The sequence below is a fragment of the Neomonachus schauinslandi genome, chromosome 15 (assembly GCF_002201575.2).
Source record: "Neomonachus schauinslandi chromosome 15, ASM220157v2, whole genome shotgun sequence".
In the NCBI taxonomy this organism is placed as follows: Eukaryota; Metazoa; Chordata; class Mammalia; order Carnivora; family Phocidae; genus Neomonachus; species Neomonachus schauinslandi.
Window position 1 is genome coordinate 37102772 of NC_058417.1, and position 12892 is coordinate 37115663.

The window sequence follows — 12892 nt, forward strand, 5'->3', positions numbered from 1 at the left end:
TCTATTATACACCCAGTAAAACTGGTCATGTATTAAGGCAAATGAAAGCCTTTCAGTTGTGCAAAGACTCTGGAAGTATACTACCCACATACCCTCCCTTAAAAAAATTTTATTTGGGGGCGACTGGGTGGCTCAGTCGTTAAGCGGCTGCCTTTGGCTCAGGTCATGATCCCAGGGTCCTGGGATCGAGCCCCGCATCAGGCTCCCTGCTCAGCGGGAAGCCTGCTTCTCCCTCTCCCACTCCCTCTGCTTGTGTTCCCTGTCTCGCTGTCTCTCTCTGTCAAAATAAATAAATAAAATCTTTAAAAAAAATTTTTTTTATTTGGAGACATACTCCAGGCAACCATTCCAGGATGCAGAAGTGCTCAAAGGGCTAAAGATAAGCATTAAAATAATGGAAACACAGAATTAAGCCTAAATAGCTATGGCAATTTTTTTTAAAGATTTTATTCATTTGTTTGAGAGAGAGAGAGAGAGAGAAAGCGAGGGGAGGAGCAGAGGGAGAGGAACAAGCAGACTCCATGCTCAGCATGGAGCCTGATGCAGGGCTCAATCCCACGACCCCGAGATTATGACCTGAGCCGAAATCAAGAGTCGGATGTCAAACTGACTGAGCCACCCAGGCGCCCCAATCCAAAACTTTAGGTATGCAAAACAAACAATACAGAGATACAGGCAGAAACATAAAAATAGATAGGATCAATTGTTTCATTATCCATACTGAAATGTACAGGAATAAATTTAATTAGATTTAATACTTAAAAGTACCACTAGCAAATTCAAAACAAGCTATGTAACTTGCATATACTTGATAAATAAAAATCAAAGTGCAGATAATATAGTAAGATAAACATATAGCAAGGACATGTCAAAGAATAAAAGGAATGCTATACAACAACATTACTATTAATTTGGTAGGAAAAGCCACAGGTGTCAAACACTAAGAGTATAATTTTAATTAAGAAAGGTACATAGTGAGGCACTTGCTTGTGTTCTCTCTCTCGCTGTGTCTCTCTCTGTCAAATAAATAAAAATCTTTAAAATTAAAAACATATATACATGTATACAGATGTATATGTATATACACATACATGCATGTATTATTGTTACATATATACATACACATTTATACAAACATATGTAACAGAATTTCAATACCTGAATTGCTTTTATACTATGTACCTTTTATTTTATTTATTTATTTATTTTAAAGATTTTATTTATTTGACAGAGAGAGCACAAGCAGAGGGAGAGAGAGGGAGAAGCAGGCTCCCTGCTGAGCAAGGACCCCGATGTGGGACTCGATCCCAGGACCCTGGGATCATGACCTGGGCCGAAGGCAGCCGCTTAACCAACTGAGCCACCCAGGCGTCCCCTATGTACCTTTTTTAATTAAAATTGTCTTCTTAGTATTTGATTCCTGTGGCTTTTCCTATGAAATAGTAATGCTGGTGTGTGTGTTGTGTGTGTGTATCCATTTTCCAGCCCACCTCTAATTCTCTCGCTCTATAATGGAGATAACTGGCTCAATATAAAATAAAGATTCCAAAATCATGAACATAATTATGGCCAAAGGGACCTAGCCTGAAATAATCATGCAAATAATGGAACAGAACTTTGTCAGAATATCTACTTTAAGATAACAACATTTTAGAGAAGAACACCATACCTCAAACTGTGTGACAGCAGCATAGCGCACCTCTCCAGAAGGGGTAGTATATTTACTTCTGTAGAAACCTTTCATTTTGTCATTCAGCTCTCCAACAAAATCTATTTTTAAGGTTCCTGTACCTGTGATTGAAGATGAATGAAAACCACTTTAATATAGACATTAAGTACAAGTTATCAAAAATATATCCTTAAGACCCTAACTTAGTTGACTATTTACAATGTTCAAATCATTCTTTCCTTTCTCAAACACTTCTCCTGGCAATGGGGAGAATATAGTATTTACTAAAATAAATGGCAAACTAATCCTAAAGTAAACCTTAACATCATGTTTAGGGTGACTGTTTAGAAAGTTTTTTTAACTTTATTAACTTAATCTCTAATCACCAATACGTAAAGATAAAAACAGGAAAGGAAATGAACATTTATTACTAAATGTATGACATGCTACTGTGCATGGTGCTTTAAAAATATTTAGAAACTAGTAGATATAGTCTCCATTTTTTCAGATGAGAAAACTGAGGCTGAAAAGTTAAATAATTTGCTTGAGGTCACACGATTAGTAAGTAGCAAGAATGAGATAAAAAATTTAGGCCTGTTTAATCCAAAATTCATGTTCTCTGCCAATGATGCCATATAAATTGGTCCGTTTAGAGGACTTCATGCCAATTACTCCATCATTAAGACAAAACCCTGTCTGTTCAATCCAAATGGAACACTGATTCCATACTTTTGAAAGGAACTATATAGGCAAGATCAATGATTTGGCTGGCAAAAGGGCATTAAAAACTCTTACAGTCGAGGTGCCTGGGTGGCTCAGTCGGTTAAGCGGCTGCCTTTGGCTCGGGTCATGATCCCAGGGTCCTGGGATCGAGTCCCGCATCGGGCTCCCTGCTCAGTAGGGAGCCTGCTTCTCCCTCTCCCTCTGCCTGCCTCTCTGCCTACTTGTACTCTCTCTCTCTAATAAATAAATAAAAATCTTTAAAAACAAAAAACAAAAAACAAAAAACTCTTACAGTCACTTCAATCATTTGAAATGATACTAAAGAAATACATTTACTCAATAATTACTAAATGCAAATAAAAACGCAACATGAATATATATTCTATTGTTGTATGGGGGCAAAACCAAATTAGACAAAATGGGTACCTTCTTTCATAACAAAGATTATAATTAATATCTATTAGTCATCTACTAAATTCAGATGCATGACAAAACAATAATCCCATTCTACATTTTACAAATTAAATCCCCCAAAAAAAACCAACCAGAAAAATGTTGACTTCTAATTGATCCTTTTAAAGTGCCTATTTATAACAAGATCTAGAACATGGGAATCTAACAAATCAAAGACATGGTATGACTATAAAATAATTAGGCAATCATTCTAAAACTTTTATATCCTAATGTTTTAAACTGTCATTTTGGAATGCCATAGAGCAATGACACTGACATTGTTCAAAATGTTAACTCTCCCTCTTTTTGACATATCCTTTTGGATGCTCTCAGTCAGATCTTCACCTTCCAAAATTGAATTGACTTTTTTGAAAAGGTCCAAAAGTCATTTAGAGTCCAAATCTACAGAAAAAGTGAATGACAAACTGCATATTGTTTCTAGACAAAACGCTGTTGTCTATTAAGTATGTCAATTATGTAATAATACTCATTTTCATATGTGCTTCAAACTCATTCTGAAAGTAATTTCAAGAGAAAATTTCAGACCTCTGCAGCGAAGTCATCATCATTAAAAAAAGTGCCACTTTTTTTTTTTTTAATGTGCCCAATGTAGGGCCTGAACTCACAACCCCGAGATCAAGAGTCCCATGCTCTACTGACTGAGCCAGCCAGACACCCGAAAGTGCCATATTCTTAATGTAATCATGCTGGGGGGAGGGGGGGGGAATTGAAGCTCATTTGAATAAGTGTTTGTGAATCTTATTTTTTTAAAAATCAACATTCTGTGTGAAGGGGACAATGAATACTTTCTTAAAGAGAATGATAGATTACTGGAACAGTAAATAAGAATACAATAAAAGAATGTGAAAGAATTCTAAATGACTCATACTAAAGAATTTAACTATAATATAAATTTCTCCCTATTTTCTTTAGGAATTCACTAATCTTTAAAAAAGCAGATATATTCACATTAATAAAGTTTACAAGGACTTATCTAGTAGATTGCAAAACCCCACTACCTTTAAAAAGAAGTGTTTGATGGAATTTTATGTTGTAATTCCTTTTTTTTTTTTTTTAAAGATTTTATTTATTTATTTGACAGAGAGAGACACAGCGAGAGCAGGAACACAAGCAGGGGAAGTGGGAGAGGGAGAAGCAGGCCTCCCGCAGAGCAGGGAGCCCGATGTGGGACTCGATCCCAGGATCCTGGGATCATGACCTGAGCCGAAGGCAGACTCTTTTTTTTTTTTTTTTAAAGATTTTATTTATTTATTTGACAGAGAGATAGACAGAAGAGCACAAGCAGAGGGAATGGCAGAGGGAGAGGGAGAAGCAGGCTCTGCACTGAGCAGGGAACCCGACGCGGGACTCGATCCCAGGACCCTGAGATCATGACCTGAGCTGAAGGCAGACGCTTAACCATCTGAGCCACCCAGGCGCCCCCGAAGGCAGACTCTTAACGACTGAGCCACCCAGGCGCCCCCTGTTGTAATTCCATAAATGGAATTGGCCAGTCTGTTTTCACTAGTCAACTAACATGTTAAGATTTCTTTTATATAACTCATATTCCATGGGAAATCTACTTTTGCCTTTTCCTATTTGGAATAAAATGATTTAAAACTCATAACTAAATAAGAAAGGCTGCTTACACTTTTACTCGGTTTTAAATCTCCAAGGCCATCAAACCATAACAAGATACTGATAGTGGCCACTTTCAAAAAAGTGGCATACTAAACAAAATACAAAGTATTGGAAAAGGTTATTACCTGAAATTCAAACAAAACACAAGTTAAAGTTTTTTAAAAATCACTAATAAATTTAACTAGTGTTATATTTACAATACTAATTACAAAATATTTACTATTAATATAGTAGAATTATAGGGCAAAAACAGGAGGAAAAAAAACTTAATAAATGTCAACTTATCAAATTTACACCATACTGAAGAACTGATTGCCAGATTGTCTAATTTTATACCTGTTTGCCCACATAATTTACATTGCTTCCTCACATTAGACACCTTATTTCAATATCCATTGTATGCAATATTTATCTGCTTGGGATGATAAACCTTTTAAAACATACAATAAGCCCATTTATAAATTAAACAACTGGAAAACTGCAACTTCCACCAAAAACCTTATTTCTTGGGGCGCCTGGGTGGCTCAGTCGGTTAAGCATCTGCCTTCGGCTTACGTCATGATCCCAGGGTCCTGGGATTGAGCCCCGCATCGGGCTGAGCAGGGAGCCTGCTTCTCCTTCTCCCTCTGCCTGCCTGTCTGTCTACTTGTGATCTCTCTGTCAAATAAATAAATAAAATCTTTAAAACAAACTAACAAAAAACACCTTATTTCTTTAAAGCTTAGGAGAGTATAATTGCTGTAAAACCTGAAGTAGATCTTGAAATACTTCAATAAAAATTTAATGAGCCTACTAAATGCCAAAAAATTAAAGACAGATTAATTTGTATAAAAAGGGAGTAAAGGTCTCTGCCTTTGTGTCACCATTTCCTGTGACCCTGTTTTTCACTCTTAGAAATGTCAATATCACCTAGTGTTTCTCTAAATAAACACCACTCTGCAGGATCCTTAACAAATGATTCTGAAGTTGCTGTCAGCTTACAATGATCATGGTAATTTAACCATTACTCTAGAATGTGCCAACTTCGGAAAAGAAAATGTATTGCTTAGCTATGAAATAGTTGGCATGACTGTTAAGTCTGGTGAGGCTAAACATAAAGGTTACTAATGTCCTTTCAATATATGCTCCCTATTCCCTTACCAGAAGATAGAATGCTTGTACAGCCTACTAAAACTTGAAAAAATAAGGATGTCATTTTTAAAGCGAAGAATGACTGGGTTATTGTGTTCCAGAGAATCTTGGGAAAATGTGAAAGCCAATGATTTTCAAACATATTTACAGATGCTCAATAATATTAGTCTCATCTCAAATAGGATAATTTCTTTTTTAAAAAAAGATTTTATTTATTTATTTGAGAGAGATCAAGTGAGTGGGTGAGCACAAGAAAAGGGAGGAGCAGAGGGAGAGGGACAAGAAGACTCCATACTGAGCATGGAGCCCAACTGAGGGCTCCATTTCACGACCCCAAAATCATGACCTGAGCGGAAATCAAAAGCCCAACAGACTGAGCCACCCAGGTGCCCCTCAAATAAGATAATTTCTAATTCTAATATTTATATCAGTTACTTATTTATACTGTTGTATTAACTAAAAATCTCCCAAACTCTGTCAAATTATAGTATACAAAAGGTCATAACCTTCTCTGACCTTAGAAATGACTTCACAATTTACCATGTCTGCTGTAAATAGTTCTCATCAAGAATGACAAAGCTCTTATATACTGATAACTGACCCATTTTTAAAAAAGATTTATTTATTTATTTTAGAGAGATTGAGAGAGAATGGAGGGAGGGACACAGGGACAGAATCCCAAGCAGACTCCCCACTGAGCACAGAGCCCAAGGTGGGGCTCCATCCCACAACCCTGAGATCACGACCTGAGCCAAAACCAAGAGTCAGAAGCTCAACCAACTGAGCCACTCAGGTGCCCCCGACCTCTTTTATTTACACACACACACACACACACACACACACACACACAAACATGTAAGGGAAAAGAAGGGTGCAGAATATGATATAGCATGTTAGTTTCTGTGTTCTTAAACAGTATATGCAGAAATGCTTACAAACCACTGAATAGTTTTAAAAGGATACATAGGAAACTGGTTGCTTCTGAGAAGAGCTGAGAGAAGAAGAAAGGGCTAGGATGGCGAACACATTTCTACTATATATCATTTGAATTTTAAACAATGTATTATATTTTTATAATATTTAATTAAAAAATAAAAAGTATAATATGGTGGTTAGAAGTATAGACTTTTGGATTAAACTGCATGGGTTTGAAATCCAGGCTCTGCCACCTAACACCAATTAACCTTGGGCAAGTTATTTAATTAAACCATCTTTGTACCTTAGTTTATCTATAAAGTGCAGGTAACAGAAACTATCTCAAAAAGGATTAAATAAATTAGTATTTATGATGCACATAAAACAGTATCTGGCACAGATGAAGCATTCAATAGAATATGCATGTATTATACCTGTATGTACACATATAACACACATGCTCCTTCTAGGAGTTTCTGCCTATTCTTACCTGCTCAATTCTAGCAAATACATTCTAGCTTCTTTTGATAATCTAGTATCTTGAAATTTTTGACTTAATAATGTCATATTTCCTAATGCTGAACAATTGAATCTACTATCTTTACACACACACACACACACACACACGTGCGTGCCAGATTTATTTATCTTCTGGAATGATTTTAAAAACTTGTTTTAAAACATGTTTGCTCCCAGGACGCTTGGGTGACTCAGTCGGTTAAGCGTCTGCCTTCAGCTCAGGTCATGATCCCAGGTCCTGGGATGGGAGTCCGGCATTGGGCTCCTTGCTCAGCGGGGAGCCTGCTTCTCCCCCTGCTCGTATTCTCTCTCTGACAAATAAATAAATAAAATCTTAAAATATTTTTGCTCCTCTCCATTTTTTAATTTCTGCTCTTAAATCTTTCTCTCTTCTGCTTTTTTAAAGTTACCCATTCTTATCTAACTTTGATCTTGATACTTAGCGATTAATTTTCAGTTTTAACTAAATATGCTGAGTAATGTTTTACTTGCATCCTACATATTATGTAGTAACTTCATTATTCAGTTCTAAATATTTTCTAATTTCCATAACAAATCTTCTTTGATATTAATTTTCAGAGGTACAATTTTTCCAAATATATGAGAAGGGATTTTTTTCTTTTGCAACTGATTTTAATCTTCTCACAGTGTGATCATAGAATGTAGTCTGTAATGATACAGATTTTAAATTTTTTTTTTTAAGATTTTATTTATTTATTTGACAGAGAGAGACAGCGAGAGAGAGGGAACACAAGCAGGGGGAGTGGGGGAGGGAGAAGCAGGCTTCCCGCAGAGCAGGGAGCCCGATGCGGAGCTCAGCTCTATCCCAGGATCCCGGGATCATGACCTGAGCCGAAGATAAGGTTATGAGCCGAAGGCAGACGCTTAACCACGGAGCCACCCAGGCGCCCCACAGATTTTAAATTTTTTTAAAATTTTATCTCATTGGGGCGACTGGGTGGCTCCGTGGTTAAGCGTCTGCCTTCAGCTCAGATCATGATCCCGGGGTCCTGGGATCGAGCCCCGCGTCGGGCTCCCTGCTCCACCGGAAGCCTGCTTCTCCCTCCTCCGCTCCCCCTGCTTGTGTTCCCTCTCTCTGTGTCTCTCTCTGTCAAATAAATAAATAAAATCTTTAAAAAAATTTTATCTTATTTCTATCAAAGTAATAGTTCCTACTTTAAAACTCATAAAGTAGTATAGGCTTATATATAAGCTGCAAGTCCCTGCCCAATGCTATCTTACTCCCTATACTGCCCCCAGTAGCAACTCTGTGATTTCTAAATACCTTGCTTCCTTAGCTATTTCTTCATTTTTCAATTTTATACATTATTTTCTTCTTACTACAGAAAGTGAAGTTTTAGCCAAACTACATCTCCCACTCCTACATCTTTTACAAAGAAATTTTCTCTGACCTTGCAAATATGAAAATATCCTTATTTTACCCTCTTTAAATTCACAATTTGGCTAAGCATAGAATTAATTCTAGGCTGAAAATCAGATACACTCAGAATTTTGAGGAATGGCTTCATTAGAGTCTAGTTTCCATTGTTCCTGATGGTTAGTCTACTGCTGTTCCTTTTTTAAAATTCATTCAAGCATTGTTGATAGACACTGTTACATTAGTTTCAGGTGTACAACATAGTGATTTGACAACTCTATACTCTTTGCTATGCTCACCATTAAGTGTAGCTACCACCTGTCACCATACAACACTATTACAATACCACTATGTTCCTTATGCTGTACCTCTAATCCCCGATTTACTCATTCTGGAACTGGAAGCCTGTAACTCCCACTCACTTTCACCCATTTTGCCCATCCCCCACCCCCCAGTCTACTACTACTATTTTGATCCCTGAATTTTGAAGGTAATCTGCTAGTCTTCCCTCCTTCCTCCCAACCCCCTGCCCTTGGGAAGAAACTCTTTGAGAGCCTCACTTTATTCATTCATTCGAGACCAAGTGTCAACAGGGGTGGAACAGAGGGAGAAGGAGAGAGAGAATCCCAAGCAGACTCTACACTGAGTGTGGAGCCCGATGACAGGCTCGATCCCACAACCCTGAGATCATGTCCTGAAATGAAATTAAGAGTCAGATGCTTAAGTGACTGAGCCACCCAGCCTTTCAAGAGCCTCACTTTTATCCCCCAAAGTTCTAAAATTTGCTTTGGTATGGGATTTTTTACATTTATTGAGTTAGCCCGTTAGTGGTGTACCTTTTCTTTCTTTTTTTTTTTTTAGTGGTGTACGTTTTCAAATTGAAGGTTCCAATCACCTCCATTCAAAGAAATGTTCTTCTTTTGTATCTTTAATAATTTTCTCTTCTCTGGGGCACCTGGGTGGCTCAGTTGGTTAAGCCACTGCCTTCGGCTCAGGTCATGATCCTGGAGTCCCAGGATCGAGTCCCCCATCGGGCTCCCTGCTCGGCGGGGAGTCTGCTTCTCCCTCTGACCCTCCTCCCTCTCATGCTCTCTGTCTCTCATTGTCTCTCTCGCAAATAAATAAAATCTTAAAAAAGAAAAAAAATAATTTTCTCTTCTCATTTTCTCTGTCCTCTCTTTTACTAGATGAATGTTGGTTCTGCTAGATTGGTAGCAGACACTTAACGACTGAGCCACCCAAGCGCCCCATTATTATTATTTTTTTAAGTAGGTGCCACACCCAGCATGGAGCCCAGGCCCGGGCTTGAAAACCCACAACCCTGAGATTAAGACCTGAGCTGAGATCAAGAGTGGACACTTAAATTTTCATGCCATGTGTAAGATTTCTCTATTTCATCTTCCAAAAGTCCTATTAGGTTTTTTATTTCTATTGTATTATAATTTCCAAAAGTTTTCTTGCTCTAATTCTTTCTGTTTGATAATGTTCTGTCCTGTTCTTGTTTTTAAGAGAGAGCGAGCATACAAGCGGTAGGGGGAGGGGCACAGGGCGAGGAAGAATCTTAAGTGTGGAGCCCAGGCTGGGCTCCATCTCATGACCCTGAGATCATGATCTGAGCAGAAATCAAGAGTCGGACACTTAACCAACTAAGCCACCTAGGCTCCCCTGTCCTGTTCTTGTTTAATGAATGTGATATTAACAGTATTTCTAAGGGTATTAATTTGTTTTGTGGGGTTTTTTTTTTTTTTTGAGACTTTCTTTTCATTTGTCTTTGCTTTTAACAAGTTCCTATATTTCTATTACTGTTTGGTTTTTTACTCTTTCATAGTAGAAGTTTAATCAAATCTCTGGTAATTGTTGCCCCAGTGACTTTGGGCTTGACCATGCTATTTGCTTTGGCCAATGAAATGTGAATGGACATCAAGTATACTACCATCCATGCAGAAACCTGAAATGTGTATTTGTAGTTTGTCTCTGTCCCCATCCCTGAGCTTCTGCCCTCTGCCATGGGAGAGAACAGCATGCTGCTGACAGTAGCTGCCCACTACAGGTCCTGGAATGAGAAGAGCTGTGAGCTGAGCAGAGCTCTTAAGCAAAGGCGGAGATATGGCTGCAGGAGTCCTCAGGGCCAGGTGTGAGCAGGAAATATTTGCTGTAAGCCACTGAGATTTGTGATCCCACTTGTGGATTAAAATGTATGCATATACTTATATATACACAAAATATTTCTGGAAGGATTCATAAGACAATGGAAGTGGAAGGGGTCAGAAAAACAGAAATCTCAAATTTTATGTTATATTCTTTGGTATCTTTTAATACATGTTCATGGCAAAACATTTATTTTTATAATTTCATATAAGACATTCTAGTTAGAAAAAGGCAAAATGAAAGAGCACTGAAATAAAAAATAAAACTCCAATTTAGAATTTTTCTAAAAATACTATTATATTAAGGCAATATACTATCAGTATAGAAATTATGGAAACTAAAAAAAGGTACAAATAAGAATAATCAATTATGTAAAAAACCAGACATATCATTTTATTTGTATCATTTTAGAGATATGATTCATCATCCTGTCTATGTAATTTTGTATTCTGCTTTTCAATTTTACATTATAATAAGCACTTCAGAGTGTTAAGAATTCATAAAGTTCACCTTTAATTGTTATATATATTCCACCATAGTGATGTCATAATTACTCCCCTAGCGTTGGACAAATACATTCATTCTAATTTTTTACTACCTTAAGTAACGTCTCAATAGACACTTCTAGGCATAAAATATTCCCTGCATTTATGATTTTTCTTTAGGATATATTCCTCTTACCAGAATTGCTGGGTCAAAGACATGAACGTGTTTAGGCCTTTGATACATACTGCCGGACTGCCTTCCAAATACACCACATGCATTTACCATCCTACCAGTAATATCAAGGCAGTCGCTGAGAATTTTTTTAACTTTAGCTCACAGAACAGGCAAAAACTGGTATACCAGTAATTGCTGTTTTCATATTTCTCATGGCTAGGAAGCCAAATATCTTTTCACATGTTTTAGTCATTTGCATTTTCTTTCATACAAATTACCTGTTACTTTTTTTAAACTTTTTATTTTAATTCCAGTTAGTTAACAGTGTTATATTAGTTTCAGGTGTACAATATATCGATTCAACACTTTCGTACATCACCTGGTGCTCATCATGACAAGTGCCCTCCACTTGTTGCTTTTCAACTGATCATTAATCAAAGTCTTAGTGTTTTACCAATTGATTTGTATACAATTTCTTACACTACATTAAGCTCAGAAAGTCTTTTTTCTTTGTGCTTTTATACCTAGTAATAGAATCTGGATTATTATCTTTTTTTTTTTAAGATTTTTTATTTGACAGAGAGACAGCCAGAGAGGGAACACAAGCAGGGGGAGCAGGAGAGGGAGAAGTAGGCTTCCCGTGGAGCAGGGAGCCCAATGCGGGGCTCGATCCCAGGACCCTGGGATCATGACCTGAGCCAAAGGCAGACACTTAACGACTGAGCCACCCAGGCGCCCCATTATTATTATTTTTTTAAGTAGGTGCCACACCCAGCATGGAGCCCAGGCCCGGGCTTGAAAACCCACGACCCTCAGATTAAGACCTGAGCTGAGATCAAGAGTGGACACTTAACCATTACTGAGCCAACTTAGGCACCCCTACCTAATAATAGTATTATATCAACACATCTTTCCTTCCATGCCCACACTATACTTTTATACATCAAAATCAACTGTGGGACATTCATCTCAGAGATGTGGACTCAATTACTGGAAGATGGAGCTGGGTAACTGTATTTTTAAAAAGCTGAGACTGAAAAGGTGAAAAACAATGCATTATGTTCTAGGGTAGAATGATCATTAGTTTTGGTCTTCTTTTGTCCTGGTGGCCCAAAAGCTGCAATGAACCTCTTTCAAAAGTTCTGTCTTAATATTTAATCTGCTTAAAATTAGAAAAAAAAATGGCATACAACAAATTTCTTTGGAAGAAATAAGATGTCACTATTCATCATGGGATTTTACAAAAGCCATGACTCTTACCTGTTTGGAGAGTACTAGGAAAAGACAAGGTGACTTTTTCATCTTCATTCTGATAGTTAAATCCTGTAGCATGTATTTCTGGAATGGAAATTAAAAACATTATTTCACAAATCTGACTGGACTAAGACAAAATCCAGACTGCAGCAATTAACATTTTTAAGAGCAAAATCTCTACTAAAACTATTCTTTTTTTTCCTTAAGATTTTATTTATTTGACAGAGAGAGAGGGAGAGAGCCCAAGCAGAAGGAGCAGCAGAGGGACAGAGAGAAGAGGCTCTCCACTGCGCAGGGAGCCCGATGCAGGGCTCGATCCCAGGACCCTGGGATCATGACCTGAGCCGAAGGCAGACGTTTAACGACTTAGCCACCCAGGCGCCGCCCCTCTTTTTTTAAGT

General features: G+C 37.6%; 1 protein-coding gene across 1 annotated transcript in view; it reads right to left on the reverse strand.

Moving 5' to 3' along the window:
- The window catches only part of NPEPPS (aminopeptidase puromycin sensitive), a 99180-nt gene that overhangs the window by 35449 nt on the left and 50839 nt on the right, over nt 1-12892 (reverse strand). The window contains exons 3-4 of the mRNA XM_021704551.2: nt 12498-12575; nt 1670-1791 (exon numbers count right to left, since the gene is read on the reverse strand). Coding sequence (XP_021560226.1) covers nt 1670-1791; nt 12498-12575 — 200 coding nt within the window. The remainder of the gene's footprint in view (nt 1-1669; nt 1792-12497; nt 12576-12892) is intronic.